The sequence below is a fragment of the Microtus pennsylvanicus genome, chromosome 9 (assembly GCF_037038515.1).
Source record: "Microtus pennsylvanicus isolate mMicPen1 chromosome 9, mMicPen1.hap1, whole genome shotgun sequence".
Taxonomy (NCBI): Eukaryota; Metazoa; Chordata; class Mammalia; order Rodentia; family Cricetidae; genus Microtus; species Microtus pennsylvanicus.
In genome coordinates this window covers 20399965-20417872 of record NC_134587.1, presented here as the reverse complement: position 1 = coordinate 20417872, position 17908 = coordinate 20399965, and the positions used below count along the sequence as shown (strand labels likewise).

The following is a 17908-nucleotide window of genomic DNA, read 5'->3' as shown; positions in this document are numbered from 1 at the left end:
AGAAGAAAGCGGTAGAAATCGCATGCACACAATGCCATTAATAGAGAATCAGTTGCGGATGTGTCTGTATTTTAGTAGCATACAAACACGTGTACGGGTGATGAACATTGAGTTCAGGATCCTGCTCACCTTGCGGAAAGGAAGAGGGGGGACTGAGATGGGGTGTCAGTCAGAGGGCAATTGCACGCTAGATGTTTTCCTTCTTCAAATGAGCCAACGTGGTGGCATCATTAGATGGGGGAAACTTACCAGTGGGTACGCCACTGTTCAATGTATGCCCTGCTTTTCTGTGTGCTTACTAACTCTATAGGCTTTGTAGACCCCCCCGGCCACATTGCTTCTTTTTATTGGAAGCAGAGATAATGAGTATCTTAGATGGGGTTTAGATGGCAGCGCAATGCATTCTGCTGGTTACGTAGCATCTTTCTACCACAAGGAAGAAGTGGGGGGTGCTCCTTCACCTAAATTAGCAACAGCAGTAAAGAATTGCCCAGCCTTGAAGGACTGTCATTTAAAGAGTTCCTCTGCTGGTGCCCCTGTCTGGCTCTGCTCCACTCTCAGACTCTGTGCCTTTACAGAGACATTAAAGCTGACATTGGAAGGGACGTTTGGCTGGTGCTCTAGTGTTCAGGAGTCGCTGTGGTCTGCCACTATCATAGCCTGGGTTCAGGGCTCAGCTGTGACTTTTTCCCAGTGGTTAAGGCTATAGACTCTGGTTATCTGGGTCTGTCTTCTGTCAACTTGCTTTGCTAGTTTGGGGTCCGTGGTGACACGTGGAGATTAAATGATAAAATAAGTGTAAAGCACAGTCTCCTGGGGCCGCTTATTGCTCTCTCCATTAACATGGTTATTGCTGCAGGCATCTCCAGGCCTCAGTTTTCACCCCCCCCCCCCCGCAAAGGAAAAGGTTAGGTATTGCGCTTTGCTGTTATTGGCATCGAAACCAGTTCATGATTGTCAACTAATGGGCTACTTCTTCTAACAAAGGTGATGAACAGATAAAAAAAAACACTGATTGACAGAAGAAATTCTGACGCATTAGCAAAATTCTACTTCCCTCTCTCTCTCTCTGTGTGTGTCTCTCTCTTCTCCCTTGGGTCTCTACAGTGCTCTCACCATTACTTTTTTTTGATTAATAATAGATTTAAAAATTTGTTAGGCCGGGCAGTGGTGGCGCACGCCTTTAATCTCAGCACTTGGGAGGCAGAGGCAGGTGGATCTCTGTGAGTTCGAGGCCAGCCTGGTCTACAAGAGCTAGTTACAGGACAGGCTCCAAAACCACAGAGAAACCCCATCTCAAAAAAGCAAAAAAAAAAAAAAAAATTTGTTAGTGATTCTTGAGACTTCTTGAGGCAGACACTGCACTTTATTCTTGTGGTCATAAACTCTGACCTGGTTCCTAGGAGATATTTGATGAATGAATGAATGAATGAATGTGTGACTATGTAGTGCGTGGCATCATTGCCCAGTGATACAATGCTCAGTAGACATTCTAGGTGTTATGAAAATGCTCAAACATTTAGACTGTATAGTGGCAAGATCTCCTATATGAGAAGACCTAGTAGGGCATCTCATGAAGACTCTACTTAAGACCTGCATCTTCCTTTTCTCCTATGTTTATGTTGTGAAGTACAAGCCTTTAGATTCTTTAAAAGCCCTATGAGTTAGCTAACAGTGACTGCTGGTGGTTGGGATTTACTAGTTAGCCTTATTTGGTAGATGCCCAGTAATCTGGGGACACGAGTTTTCTTTCCAAAGCCTCCCTCTCTGAGTGATGCTTCAGCTAATGAGGAAAGTGTAGGCAGCTGGCTCTCCTCGGGCTTTCTTCCCAGAGACCATCAATTAAGGAGAAATAAAAAATCTTCCCCATTATCCTTGAATCGAGAGCAATTTATTAACTCCATGGCAATGCCACATAATCGTGAAATTGCTTTTTATCCCAGACGATTTTATTTGCATTAAAAATCCCAAGTTTGGAATATCCAATTATAGCATGAGATTGAGAGGCCAGGGAATAACTTCTTAGAGTGGGCCCTAACATCAGCCACGGTGCAGCTAGTGAACCTTGTTATCTGTGTGTGGATCATCAGAACGCGTGGCCAGCTCCAGCACTGGTCATCGCCTGTTAAAAATGGAGGCCATTAGGCGTAATCTTTTTATTTTACAAATACTGAGGCCTGAGAGATCAAGCGATTTCCACTGAACTGAAATGGTTTTGATCTTTTCCACCGAGATCAGTAGAAAACAAAACAATCGAACCAACTAACGAACAGCAAGGAGGTCCAAATTTCTATTTAATCTCCCTCTAGTTCACCTTACCTCCTAACCTCTCTCGCTACAGTGAATCACCAAAGGGAGAAGGGGATAAAGAAAACTGGTGTGACTGATTCCCGAAACACGGATGCGTATGGACAGGATGTTATTTCCATGAGGTGAGAAAGAGCACGAGGCTTACAGTGTGTTACCGCTGCTCGTCAGACTTGCTGTTTGATCTCATGTGTGCCTGTGGATAATCGCTCAGGGGTTTCCCTACTGGCCCAGTGGGAAGGGACGCGTGGAACTTCTCCAGCAGGTCTGTCCTGAGACAGATGGCATGGCTCTGCTTTCCTTTCTGGTGCCATCTGGGTCCAGGATGGAAGGCAGAAGACGGGGACAGCTTGGGTGGCAGAGCATCCTGTCAATGGTTAGGTGCCCTATACTTGCCCTACGTGCTCAAACAGCCTCCGCCTTCACATGCGTCTGTCACATCAAACTCCAAGTCCTGAAGAACATTTGACTCAATTTTAGAAAACAAAAAAGAGAGATGCCTCTACTGTATTTTCATATTTATTTAACAACGCCGCTGAGGCTTGGCCTAAACAAGAAGATGTGTAAGATACATTCTCTTCAAAGATCTAGTAGCCGAGAGAGTCTTGTCTCTAAGGGAAAGGGTCTTCCGAATGCATAAGAGCCTAATCTACCTGTTACTCTGTCCTAGTGACCACAGGGCACCAGTTAGGGTGACCATAACAGTGGTTGACCTGGAGACATGTGCTGCAGATGGACTCATTGTATTAGCGTCGCGCTGCCAACACTAGCTCCTGTAACTGCCATCGCTGCTGCGTTTCCATGCAGTGCATCCTTCTTGCTAGGTGTAGACATTTAGAAAACATATAGATGATGTGGGATGTCCTTCTGTATATGTTTGCTTTGATTGGCTAATGAATAAAGCTGTTTAAAGCCAGACTGGAAATCTGACCAGAGATAGAGAGAGAGAATAGGCGGACTCAGGCAGATGCCATGTAGCTTCCGAAAAAGAAGACGCCAGAAACTTACCAGTAAGCCAGAGCCTTGTGATGATACACAGATTAATAGAAATGGGTTAATTTAAGATGTAAGAGCAAGCTAGGAATACACCTAAGCTCTTGGCCAAACAGTGCTGTAATTAATATAGTTTCTGTGTGATTATTCGGGTCTGGGTGGCCAAGAAAGAAACGAGCAGTGTTTGTCTGCATATAGATATTGTTAAGCCTTGCAAATAATATGAGGTGATTAATAACATGATTTGATAATATAGTAAAACTACTGATTTAATTGCTTTATCTCAGTATCTCACTAGGAAGGAAAGACACCGCAAATTAAGCAGTTGGACTTTAATTTACTGATACTATCGTAATGTAAATTGAGTGAGCATTTAAAAACAACAGACCGAGGTGTAAACTTTTTTTCTTTATTCTTTATTTTTAGCTTGGGTAATCAAATCTTCATTTTAAATGGTACTTCGTACTAGGATATAATATACTACCTAGTGCTCAGCCGATTATCTATCATTATCTTTTGGACCCTGTAATTGGACAAACAAGAAACTATTCATAATAATAAGTTTGTTCCTAATTGTCTGTTTGCCGGAGTCTGGGGTGCACACTGCAGTCGTCCGGAGCTGAAAGGAAACTGCTTACGGAATCCCTTCCATTGTCTGTTCAGATCCTTATGACAGGGCCCAGCAGTCCCCCACACCTGGGCAGGCCAGAGCATCCTACCCAGCTGCTTGAAACAACAGTCATTTTTCCTGAATTACATGAGTGGGCAACATAAATCTTTCTTGCTGCAAGACAGAGCCGCCATTGAACCTCACCCATCCCCTGCCGGCTGTGCAGGCACGGAACTCTCCTTATTATATAATTCAGGCAAATAATTTACCTTCTGGAATTTCCATTAGATCTCACTACTTAATTTATCCCACTGCTGGCTTATTGCTCAAGGATTCTTTGGTGCTTTTGTTCTTTATTTCACAGCTACCCCACACATCATACTGCTCTGGCCTCCAGCACACAAAAGGCGTGTTCTAAGAGGTTTAAATGGAAAAGCAACACAGGCCATTACTGGTCTATTTTCTGTTTTCATTATCAATAAAACAAGAGATCAGCATTTCCACACTATGCGAAGCCTTCAGGGAAGTACGTGTGGCTGTCATTATCTTTAGACCAAGCTGCCTCCTGGCCCCCTAATGCAGATGGCATGATGGGCCATCAGAAGGAAAACAGAGCAAGGAGACACCCGTCAGGGCAGATTGCTGACCTGGCTGCTGGGCTGTGGCTCCCTGAAAATGTTCCTTCGAATTTAGTGGCGCCCGGATGGCAGAGACCACAGATCATGACAGGACATAAATTCTCCTCATAATGAGATTAGTAGGCAGACAAAATAAATGTCCTGCTGTTATATTAGAGGCAGGCTATAACTGGTGTTTTCCTTGGAAATGATCGTTTCTTTTGCAACAGGGGAACCATGTGCAACTAACCTGAATGCAGCAGATTCTGTTTTGCCACATAGTTATTTTTCATCCTCCTCTGTCTTCTTAATGGTGGTTTGGGGGAGGCGTCTAAACGAGCTGTGGTTCTTAAAGACTATTACCAACATGAATTATGGGAGTCTATGTTCATGATCATCAATCGTTTTCCCCAGACTCCCTTCTGCAAGTAAGTTCTGGGCAGCTACCCCTCCAGCTTCTAAACTACAGCCCTGCTGAGGAGGAGGCGCTGCGACCCCTGGGGTCCTCTCCCTTCAGTCTTCAGGATCAAAGGCAAGGTCGACCCACTATTGTGCTGAGGTCATTTAAAAATATATCTTTACTGCAACCCTACGACTGAAAACCAGTGGAAACCGGTATCACATACTAAGCCGCCTTCAAAAAAAAAAAAATCCAGATCAGGTGACCCGAGAAACAAAAGCCTTGAGGATGGAGCCTGATTGCAATGGACTTCCTTAGTAAAGGCTCTCTCTCCTGGAGTACAATACCCTCCTCTCATGAAAAACGCAAGATAGCATCTCCTCCTGGACTCTTTCCATAGAATCTGATGCAAGTTCATGGACTGCACCATTCTGAGTAGTGAGTACATTTAATCAAAGCCTTCTGGGGGGGGGGAATTGGAGTATCCCCTGCAAAGTCACCAGGTGAAGAGGCCCTTTCAAGAGGAGTGGGAAATCGGAGTCTGAACTCAGGAGTATCTGAGCAGCCCTTTTGCATAGAAAGCACCGTCTAACGGCTGCATTTCTCCGCCGTTCAGCCTTTTCTATGAAACTGCATTTTTCCAGGAGGCCCCTGGCTGTTATCACCGTTCACAGCATTTTGACACCTTGTTTTTCTTAGGTTGTAAAGAGACCACAGAACTCTTAAGTTTGCACAGGCGCTTTACAGTTTATATGGTGGCTAGCAAGCATCATGAAAATCTAATGAAAGACTCCCCTTTCCACACTGGTGCCTCCTTCTAACATCTGATCTGTAAACACAGCTACATTTGGGGTTGGGGTTGGGAGTTGGTAGGGATTATTTTTTGACCCAAATTAAGAACTGATTTTCTTTCAACTTTCTGTTGGAGTCTTTCCATGTTTGCAAATATTTAGTCAGTGCCCTCACACTCTTAATAATGTCCCTATTCTTGCTTAACTCCTTTTCAGAGGAAATGCTTGTTTTAATGGCACTAAGTGACTCTACCTGCGCTCATTGATACTCCCTTCTCCCCTACCCTTTTCCACCTCCAACCTTTTTATTGTTCTACTATGTGTGCCCCAACTTTCTGCTGGCCCTCCACGGCTTGTTACCTAAAATTCCAACAGCAGATGAAGGAGCCTTGCCAAGCTCTCAGTTTGCTTGGTATGTGTTAATGATTATCCAAGAGCCCTTCCAGCGGTGAGTCACAGAGTTAACCTCCTCGTTTCATGATGCACACATCTCCTTGAGGGGATTTCTCCCAGCCTATTCGCTTACCTCATACAAGTGGACTTGTTCCTGGGTTACAGCGAAGATCAGGAGCACGTTGTTTTGTACCAGCTTGTCAATGAGTTGACCAATTGTTGGATATTCCTAAAATTGATACACAGATTTCAAATACCATCTTAACCCACAGAAGGCACAGTTTTAAAATGTTCCTTCCACAGTTGAGAAGGTCGATATTCACAGGTAATTTATCTGTCATGCTAAGGAAACACTCCTTATTGCTGATATTTATTCACTTAGCTCGGGAACTGTCCTGAGTCTTGCAAGCTCAGTCCTAAGAACGGAGCCTGGGAGTGTGCTAAGCAGTCTCCCTAAGCAGACCCCTGGGGATTTATTTCAAGACTTCTAATGTGTCACATTATCTCCGCCAAGAGCCCCCAGCAGCAGGTAGGGATGTTAGACTAGGGGGCGGGGTGGGGAGACTGTGATGTATGATGTAGATGGCGAGGGGCTCTTGTAACTCTGACTGGAGTTAGATGAGGCGACCTGAAGGTTGAGGAAGGGATGGAAGCTGAAGAATACACTATAATTCCTGTGGCTGTTTGATTTGAGACAGGCCCACACTGGTTCTCGGGGTTGGTTTTATTGCCTTTGCAATGCTGTAAATTGGTAGTATGGGATCTGCTATTCTTTTCTCTCTCTTTTTTTTCCCCCCAGCACTAATGAAAACACTTGGTCCTTCTGGTGTGGCAACGTTCATTCTCAAGTGAGGTGGATAATTTTAGGAACAAAAGAAGTTGTTCCATTACCAAATTCACAGAAGAATTTACTTCCCAAGTCTAGAAAACATGAAACACATCTGCCTCCCCTATAACTCCAAAAGCGGATATTCACAAAGAGGACGCTTAAAGGAGCAACCAGAGGCAGATCAAACTAGGACTATAAATTATGGCTGCAGCCCATCAAATGGAGGAGCCCTGAGAACGAAGCCTCCTGTTCACTGAGATGGTGTGTTCTCCCATCCTCAGGACTGCCAGAGTCTTTCTGTCTGGCCTATCGTTAGATACAAGGTTCAATTCGAGCAAAGGTGTTCCTTTCTCTAAATTACCCAGAGAAACTTCCCAACTGTGCTGTGACTCAGGCTGGGAATGCTGTTTTTTTTTTTTTTGTCATATTTGGATTTTTACTTTCCATATTTTTATCTATCTATCTATCTATCTATCTATCTATCTATCTATCTATCTATCTATCTATCTATCATTTATTTATCTTTATGTCTGTGTGAGGGTATCAGATTCCCTGGAGTTACAAACAGCTGTGAGCTGTCATATGGGTGCTGGGACTTGAACCTGGGTCTTTTGGAAGAGCAGTCAGTGCTCTTAACCACTGCGCCGTCTCTCCAGTCCCACTTTCAGATTTTTATTAACAGAAATGGAATTGTTCCTGGGTCTGACAGGTTTAGTGTCATTTGCTTTTCAGTTGCCCAAACTCCAAGCATGCTTTACTTTAAAGCTGAAGGACCTTCCACACGGGTGCTCCACAGCTCCATGGGTACACACCTATCTGCTGCTTCATGTGGAGGCTGGATCACACCATGCAGCCCACATAGGATGCTGCTTTATGTTAATGAGATCTGTTGCATGAGTGCTTATAATTCTATAGAAAACTCAAGGCCGGAAGCAGGTTCTGTTTGGTGGCCCTGGGAATCTAGCTGTGCTTTCAGCACACAAAAATAGCCAAAGGACTCGGAGGGACGGAAAATGACCCATGGCATCTGTACTCATGCAGAAATTTACTCAAAATAATGAGATAAACATTTATTAAATGAGAAAGTCATGTGAGGTGATGCATATTGTTTGGTTCTAGGATTTTTGGTTTTTAAGAGTTCTTTTATGAGACATTCGACAAATTCATGATAAAAGGACCCGTTTACTGGAACTTCATTGAGTTAAAGGCAAACGTTGGCAATAATCATTGAGATTCTCAAATGGAAAGATTAAGATTAGAGACCGTGTGTGTGGGGGGGAATAAAACTGTTCAAAGATGGGGTAAAATCTAGGTTGAAGTTCAGAATTCGGTTAAAGAATGAAATGGTCTAAATTTGTTACCCAGTAGAGTTTGCATAGAATAGCTTTTTTTAAAATTGACATTGGAATTCCATGTTTCCCCCTTCTCCTTCCTATGTGTTCTATAAATCATTATTTGAAGGGTCCTTTGGCCTTTCTGAGCCATGCTACCTACTGCATTGAATTTGCACAGAAGGACTTTCCCAGAGTGGTGCTTCTTCCTTCATCTCATACATCCATCAGCACCCACTGTGACGTAGGCACTGAGCTCAGGAAACAAAGATAACAAACCATCCCAGGCTCTGAGGAAGGCACCATGAGAAAGACAGCATAAGCAAACCCATTGCCATATGGAGATGTGTGTGAAGACAGATATCATGAATAGGGTGAAATAAGAAGTGACGGCTTTGGGACCCAGAGGAGGTCTAAGAGGGCTCACTGGGTCGTAAAGGGCAATGTAGTTTCCCCAGTACAGGACATAACATTTACAGGTCCAGTAGCTACATGGTCTGTTCTTCAAAACAGCAGTGAGACAGAGTCCTGTTGAAGATTAGATGAGACCATTGAGGCAAAGACCTCTGAAATTTTTATCTCATTTGACAATGGTCGGGTTTTTCTTTATTTTAAATGTTGCCAGCATTTTTCAAGAACAAAAAATGAGCTAAGTGTTATTAAACACAAACCAAACCCCACTTGATTCGCTGTCCAAAGAGAGCACCATGGTTGTGGCACAACTGAGAGATAACGATGCTCAGAAAGCCCTCTACGGTACTGGTCTGACCTGGACCACTTTGACTTAGAATAGAGAGCTATCTGCTGCTTTTGCTGGCCTCGGGATCTCTCTGAAGCTAGAGAGGTTCTAGGCTCACCTGTGACCTAGCAGATTTAAACTCTCAACACAGGCCCACCACCTACCTAGCAGAGGTCCCGTGAACTCTGTGTGGAACCTGCATACAGGTGAGGTAGAAAAGAGTGATGTCTATCCCCTAAGGTAGAAAATAGACACCACGTTCACCAAGTAAGTGAGTCATTACACATGGTTTCACGGCGGTTGCTGTTGTGTGGGTCTGCTTGTGGCTCTGAAAGCTGAAGACAGTGAGGGTTACATACCAAGACTGTTGACATGGAGTATTCATTCCTGTGGTCCAGGTGACAGAGCCCATCGTTGGGAATGACAATGCCGGCTAGCTTGCTGTCCATTCCAAAATGAGAATCAGCATCACTCACAAAGACCAGGAGGTGGAGCGAGTCGTTGCGCCAGCCAATCTTTTCCTAGAGCGAGAAGGACGCCAGAGGGTGTATGGAGATGGGCAGGACAGAATTGAGGATCGTGTGGCTTCTCACAGTGCGTGGATAGCCCATCCTAGCCTTTCTATCTCCAGTGAATTTGAGGCTTAGTAAAGGGATGAAATCCCATAGCATTTGCTTTTTCCTAGACAGCTTTCAGGTTTCCTTGCATCACAAAAATCAGTTCCACTACCAGTGATGCTGGGTTTATCCTGGCTTCTAGTAAATGATCTTTATTGCTCAGCTCTCGATTCGCCAGACAGAGAATGAGAGGAGGTAGTGGAGAAGGTCGCAGTCATTCTAAATTCAAGCTAAATGCAATGAAAACTGGTTATAAAGTAAGCCTGTTTCATTATGATGTCACCCAACATCTAGGTATTGTATTTCTAACGATGTCACCTGAGAATTAGACATCTAACACAAGCATAAGAACTGCTGATTGAAGATGGCCCCAGGGTCCTACTAGCGGAGATTGTCTGCAATCTGTGTCTTAGCAGCGATCTAATATTAGTCTAGGAAGCCTTTGGGCAAAAACTCTTCCTGGCTCTTCTAACCTGCCTTATCCTTTCCTTCCTCCTTTAACTCCTGACCCTTCTGCCTTCTAGAAGCTTCCACCCTGGACATTTCCTGGTATTGCCCACTACAGACTAATGTCTAAACAGGGTGATTGTTCTCAAAGAGTTAAGGAGGACCTGGGTCCTGACAGGGCTGCATAGATAACGTGACTTCTGATCCTGACTTTATTACTTCAAAACAACAGATTTTATCTTGAACTATGTACTGCAACTCTGCCTCTCAAAACCAAGGGTTGGGTAGCTCATTAGTAGTATTAGTATAGAGCTAGCTTAGCACGAACAAGGCCCACATCATGAGAAAGGTAAAATACAATAGTTGTGCTGTATACTGAGTCAGACATTTCAAATTTGTTTGTTAATATTCTGCCCTTAATTTTTTCCTAATATAGTTGATTAAAAAATAACTAATCTGTTCTTTGAACCAAAATTTCCTTTGATTATTTGATTATTATTATTTGATTATTCAAATATCACACACATAAAACATTCTCCCCCTTCAACATGACTAAATTAAATGCTAATGGAAGTTTCACATTTTAAGAAAAGGATCAAATGAAGAAGTACGGTGATCAAAGGAGAGACAGTTAGCTAAGCTTTCCAAAGCAGATTGGCTAATAAGAGATGAAATTTATGTTAATAGGGCAGAGCACTGACCCCACCCCTGCCCCCCACACCTACCTTACACACAGCAGCCTGCATAATTGCATCAAATCCACCTTCGGGTGTGTCAATATTAGCAGAAATCTTCTGTTTTCTCACAATTTCATTGAATCGCTCAGCATCATCAGTCAACGGTAAAATGTGCTTGAATCCAAACGTAGGTAAACAGAAGTAGGGGATACTACTGCAGAAGGAATATGGAAAAATATTCTTTAGTGTGGTCCAGGGCAGTTAGTAGACCTGATATCCTGAGAACATTTCCTTAAGGAATGATGGCTTTTGTAAAGGGCCTCACTGTATGACTTGACAGTGAATCTTCCATTTGAAGTTGCCATCTTCCCCATGTAGACTCTATCGGCTAACACCGATTTGAAGCCTGCTGTGTATCGTAGGCAGGCTCCAACGGGACTGCTGATGATGCTGTCATCAGATCCTTGTTCCGGGCGTGTAATTACTTCCTTCTACTGACTACAAACCCAAATCTACCTGATAAGTTAAGTTTACCTGATGACAACCACTTTGCGTTGCTATTGTCAGATATCTTAACTTGTTATCAAGCGTGAGTCAACCCCAAGCGACAGAGAGAGGAACTTGTCTTTGTCTCCTTTCTCCTCTACTTTCAATCCTGTCTGCCGAGGACCCAGAGCCCACAGCAAAACTCTTGGTTTTTGTCTTAGATTTTCCATTGCTGTGATAAAACACAAGATAAAAGCAACTTGGGAAGGAAAGGGTTTGTTCCATCTTACAGCTTTGTAGTCTATCAACCAGGGAAGTCAAGGCAGGAACTCAAGGCAGGAGCCTTAGGCAGGATCTGATGTAGAGGCAGTAGGGGAGTGCCACTTACTAGTTTGATCCTCGGGATTTGTTCGGACTGCTTTCTTAAAGCGCCCAGGACCACCAGCTCAGGGGTGGCACCCCATGCAGTGAGCAGGGCCCTCTAGTGTCAATCATTAAGTAAGAAAACGCACCCCACGGCTTGCTCACAGGCCAACCAGATGGAGGCTTTTCTCACTTGGAGATTTCTCTTCTGAAATGACTCTAGTTTGTGTCAAGTTGACATAAAGCTAGGAAACAATATTTCCAATACATCATGGCCCACCTGCCTGGGAGCAAACCTATGGTTGAAATGTCATGGTAGTGTGAAGCCTGCATCAAAGTCAATGGGAAGAGCTGACTGAGGATTCAGTTATACTTGTGGTTCAGAAGCCAGTTACTAGCTATGCACAAAACTCTGGGGAAGTTACTCAAGCCTTCTTAGCTTTGGGCTTTTCCTTTTAAAAAATGGAACCAATCACGTAGACCCAAGTTAAGTCTTTGGACCATTAGAGCTACAGGATCACCTGTAGAAATGAACCATCTAGGACACTACTTCTGATCTTCAGTTGAAATGATAGAGACAGGTTTAGCAATATGTGTTGTATCAAGTCTTCCAGATGCAAGCTAAGGTCTATCATCCCTTCATATAGAAGAAAAAGAGATAGCAAGAAGGAGCCCCAGCAAGAATGGGGTACACTGTCTTAGACAATGGGGTGATCGCTGTAGAGCACACTCAGTTCCCTGGTCTTGGTCCTGCAGCTCCATCAGCACACCAGGGGCAGGTGCATCTACTAGAGTCAGGCTTCCATTAGCCACACATACTACCTGAGGTCGATTTTGATTTTTGTTATTTTTAGATTTGGTGTGTTTTTTTTTTTTAATTTACCTACTTCACTGTGGACTTGCTTAAGCGGATCCAAACCATTGAGTCAGAGTGTGTGTGTGTGTGAGTGTGTGTGTGTGTGTGACTTTGTTAGGGATAGGGTCTTACTAAGTAACCGACGTTGGCTGGGTTTGAACTCCCCAATGAGCTTATGCATGTTTTGCACATGTGATCCTCCTGCGTCAGCCTCTTTAGGTAGCTGAATAACCCAGCATTTGGATCATTTTCTTATTCACAGATGTGAACAGCGAGAGCAAAGAAGTCAATTTCCTTATGCAAATTCCCAGTTGAGGCCAAGCAAGGCCAAGCTCTGCTTCTCTTTTAGTCCCAGCACTCACAATATACACAAACAAGTGACCTTTAGTAGTCTATTTAGTGACTCCTGGTTCATTTTTCATTTCTTTAGTACTTTTCATTGATGACTTCACTAACACTGAAACGCTGTCCTAAGTGCAACAAGGCTGAGGTGGATTTGTATAGAAATAAACTTTCTTCAGACATTAATTACAGTCCAATAGTAATAAATCAATAATATCGATTAGATTGGATGCCCTTAAACTGAGATGCACATAAAATAAAGGTGTTTATTGGTCAGTTAGCTAAAACAAAGGCTCACAGGAATCCACTTCCTTTTGGAACAATCTTTAACATATTGTAGGTCTAACAGTGCCATACATGATGAGAACCGGCAAGGTTACAGAACTGGCCGGGGATCTCATGGGGACAAAAATGTTGATGTCCATGAAGATGGTCATCTTTTTATTAGTAGACATGCATAGGAAACAGTTCAGTCTCTGTGTTCCCAAGCCTAAGAACAGGACAGTTTGAGAAGCCTACCCGTGACTGGCACAACTCAGATATCTTGAGACATCCATCCCCAGAAAAGATGTTTCTGGTCCCAGAAAGTCCCTCCTGCCCTTTGTTTCACTTCCTCAGCCAAAGGGAGTTTTTAGAATCTGTCTGCCAGTGGGCTAGGAAGCATGAAGTGCATTGATTGGATGTAGTCTATACTTGCCTCTGTGTTCCTGTGTTTATCTAACTATTCTTTATCAGTAAAAAATCAGGAGTCAGATATCAGGGTAAGAACCTGAATAATCAGAGAAGTTGTGGAGAAGCCACCAGTGGCCTCTTATCTCTTCCCTTCCTCCATTCAAAGAGGCTGAGATCTTCTTTAGCCCTTCCTTACTACTTCCTGCCTCCTATCTGTCCTCAGTCTTCCAAAACCTCTATGGTTAATTTTGGTCAGCTAGTGGCTAGCTCCATCCACCCTCTGACTTGAAGCAAACATTATTGTCAGAATAGCGATTAAAATATCACACAACAGTGTTCTCTGCTCTCCTGACGTACAAGGTTTGTCTATTACTTCAGCCATGTGGAGACACCTGGTCTAATTGGCCCAGGAGCAAATGTAAATTTCCAGGCCACGTTTTCTATATCCTTTCTGATCCACGGTGTTTATTTTTAACTCTCAGTTTGCAATTCTCTTCTCTTAGTAGTGTGCATCAGGTTTCTTTGAAACTGAAGTGATGACCACACATGGAATCTCCCTGGCAGGTAGAAGCTAAGCCATTCAGAATGATGCACTGTGAAAAGGCAGTGCCGATTCCTACAGAGATCTCTTCACACAGATGAGCACACACCCAAGGACAGATAATGAATTTGATTAGTGATAACGTTAGAGTCATGCTCTCTTTTATAAAAGTAATATAAACGTGAAGGTTCTCCGAAGAAAACTTGTGTTTATACAAACATATCAGGAAGGGGATAAGAATGAATTTCAATGGCTATGGGCTGTCTCTTTTGGTTTAATCACCTAATTGCTGAAATTCATTTTAAAAAATCTGGTGGCATCTTATGCATTTCTTAATTGCATCAACGGGTTATATCGAGTAGCAGTGTCTTATCTTAGTAAGTGCAGCTTATGGTATTTGAGCTATGACATCACATTTCTCAGACTGTGCTTCCACCACTAAAGTGACATATGACTACCTCTCTGGTTTCTCTGACTAGGTGACTCACTTACACTGATGTATGAATTACTGGCTTGCTTCTTTATCGTTTGAAGTAATGTTCTGTTACATGGAAACATGGTTGTTTCCAAAGTTTGTCTATTAAAAATAAAGTTTGGGTACACCATGAATGCTGCCTACTGGATATGATATGGCCATCGAAGTCATGAACACACAGCAGCTCTGGCTGCCTGCACAAGACCTGCCCAAAGTAATGTGACATGGAAGGAGAAGGCAGATAGTTGAGAAGAGGAAGGGGCTGCAGGACTAAGGGGAGGAGTTAAAGAGGGTCCTGGGGTAACTATGATCACAGCACATTATGTACATGAATAAAATTGTCAAAATAACAAAAATGAACAATTGAGTATAGTAGCCATGCTCTTTCTGTAACTAAATAATAGAGCCCTTCATTTGTGTTCCCATTTATAAGTTATGCCATCCCTTTGCTCAGAAAGAATTTCTTTGAAGGGGGTTTTCTGGGTTGCCCTTGACCCATATTAACAAACTCCTTCCCATTAGTTTCTGATGTCAGTGTTTGAGGCCATAGCCGTTTCACAACAGAAATGGGAAAAAGCAAGAGAATTGATTGGCTAGAAATGTCATCTGAACATTACTTTTCATTTCCGTTAATGACCAGGACTCAGCAGGTGTCTGTCTTTATTGGCACTTTATTTTTAGCCCCCTTTCAATCGGCAGACCTCCATCCATCACATATTCTTCTACTGGCTATTTTTATTGTAATTTTGTGTGCTCTCTGAACAACACTAGTCTCTTACCTTTGTCTTTTAATTTTAGATTTTAGATGTGTACCTTAAAACTTTTATATATATATATATATATATATATATATATATATATTTTACTGAAATGGAGAAGTATTTAAAGCACGATGCAAGGAAGAAGTCAAATGTTTAAAATGATCCCCATTTCTGCTAGGTGTCCTCCTTGCTCCCACAGTGTCTGGAGAAGCTGTGGGGCAGTAGACGTGCACTCAGTTTAGAAGAGACGTACTAAGCAGTTATCTAACCTTAGGCAGGTCACGCAGCACTCCTGGGCCTCAGAGTCCTTGCCTAGTTCCCAAAGTTGTGAAGATTATATGACACAGGAAATGGATAGCTCTATTGGGCTTAGCATCTTCCCTGAGACCTAACTATTCTTAGAAAGTCTGAATCCTTTATTTGGGGCTATTGGTTTGCATCATACTGGGGTCATCTTTTGGAACAAAAGAACTGGAAACTGACTTTAATATGAGAAATTTACACCTTTGCTGCTCAGAATGTCTCCTCTTATTGGAGACTCTGAAACGGAGATAGTTGTGTGTGTGTGTGTGTTGTACACATGTGGAGACCAGAGGTAGACTTTTGTGTCTTTGTCAATCATTCTCCAGATTATTTTTTATTTTATTTTTGTGTGTGACAGGATCTCTCCTTTAACCTGCAGCTCACCAGCTTGCCTAGCCTGGCTGACTAGGGACTTCTAGAGATCGTCCCATCTCCAGCTCCCCAACGCTGGCATCCCAGGTGCACACTGCAGCCGTCTCCCTAGTGAACCAGTTAGAATTATTATCTTATGAGCACTCTATGATTTTGGGAAATGAGTGAAAATTTAATATTATCCATTCAGCTGGTTAAAGGACAGGGGACATGCAGAAAAAGGAGGTGGGTCACGGCTGAGTAATTGGAGTCAGAGATCTGCCTCTACTGAGTGGCACTTTAGGATTCTTTCTCAGCTTCAGAACTAAAGGAAGAGGCTCTTCTCACCAAGGAACAATTCTGAGGTCCTAGACAACAATGGCTTTGCATTTCCATTGCAGGTTAATTATGAAACACAAAGCAAAGAGGCACTCCTTACATTTTGTTCATTTTTAAAATAAGTAAGTACTGATAAAATGAGACTATACTTACATACACCGAACATTATCTTTTTCTGTCAGGAATTGGAAATGACTTCCATTTCCTTCTTTTTGTCTGTCTTTTTTTCTTGCACACAACTGTCTTATCTTTGCAGGAAGAAGCTATATGCTGTGTACTAATAGTACAGAAAATCTCCTTAAGCATTTTATAGCTGCCATTTTCTTTTTACCCTGCAAGGTTTCACTGCCAGTAGGAGAGCAATGGAGGGGCTGGCCACCATGTTGAGGCACTTTCGCCAGGCTCTACTCAGTGTCCTGATAGAATAAATACTCAAGAAGCGCTAGACGGAGTAAAAGGAAATGGTAGTTTCACTTGATTGTCCCTGAGGACAGTCAACTATTATCAATCATCAATGGTATTAGTGGCGGGGCATTTCTGAATACATGGTTTTTCTTCAACACATGGAGAGTTTGCATAGAGCCCGTGAAATACAGAGAGGAAGCTTTTGCATGAGCCAGCTGACTTGGCCCTTTTTCCTGGAGCATCGTTTTCACTGAAGGAATGATTGACAGCGAAACCTGAGTTAATCCACTATGAATATCTGACAGACATGTTCTTAAAAATGAACAAAGCAATACTGTCATTTCCAAGAAAGTAAATGCTGGCGTTTGCTGTCAGTAGCAAAATCCAAGGAAACTAGAATATTTGAATTGAAGGAATTGCTCATTTGCTCCCTGAGAGATTGACAACACCCCCAACGTTTTCTGGTGCTTCAAGACATGCGTGATGAGGTTGGTGGTGATATTAACAAGCAAGCCTTTTGGTATCATGGGTTCTGGAGGAGGCGCAAACTCAGTGAACTCGTGGCTTCCAAATGACCAAAGTCTCACATTGCAAACTCACTAGTGGTAGAAGTCACTCCTGTGCAGTCAGACCAACGAACTGCACTGCAGCAGAACAGGAGGGGTTTGTTGATACTGCTTCAGATTCTACCCAGGGAACTGTCATCTAGTCTAATCTGGGAGCAGACAAGTGGACACAGCCATTGGACATAGCTATCAGGTGAGATGCTCCTTTGACAAATACATTTCCCTGTGAGGTTTGACTTTCATTGAGGAATTCTATCAAAAACATTGCGATAGATTAAAGGGAAAATTGGATGTGGTAATCCAGTTGCCTTCAATTAAACCAGCTGCTTTAGAAATTTGCAAAAAAAAGTAGACTATTATCACTCTATCTGATAACAAAAGACTTGCTGATTTCTGTTTTGTTTTGAAAATGTAGTTATTGCTCTTTAAAACATGTTATAATAATATGCATTATTTCTTATTGTAAGTATTAAACCAACAAATCAATGCTTATTTGTTCTATTATATTCTGATAAAGTAACTATTAATATATATATAACCCACATAAACTGAGGCTCTCTTGGAGGTATATCATCACCATCATCATCATCACCACCATCATCATCATTTTAGTCAGAATCTCTCTCTGTAGGTCAGTTTGACCTTTCACTTGGGATCCTCTTGGCTCAGCCAACTGAGGACTGGGGATAGCAGCTTA

At 42.7% G+C, this 17908-nt stretch overlaps 1 protein-coding gene across 5 annotated transcripts in view; it reads right to left on the bottom strand.

The window, feature by feature from the left end:
• Itgb6 (integrin subunit beta 6) overlaps positions 1 to 17908 on the bottom strand; it is a 118205-nt gene that overhangs the window by 48925 nt on the left and 51372 nt on the right. For all 5 annotated transcript variants that reach the window (XM_075985062.1, XM_075985059.1, XM_075985057.1 and 2 more), the window contains 3 exons: positions 10800 to 10965; positions 9370 to 9531; positions 6245 to 6340 (listed from right to left, as the gene is read on the bottom strand). In XM_075985062.1, coding sequence (XP_075841177.1) covers positions 6245 to 6340; positions 9370 to 9531; positions 10800 to 10965 — 424 coding nt within the window. The remainder of the gene's footprint in view (positions 1 to 6244; positions 6341 to 9369; positions 9532 to 10799; positions 10966 to 17908) is intronic.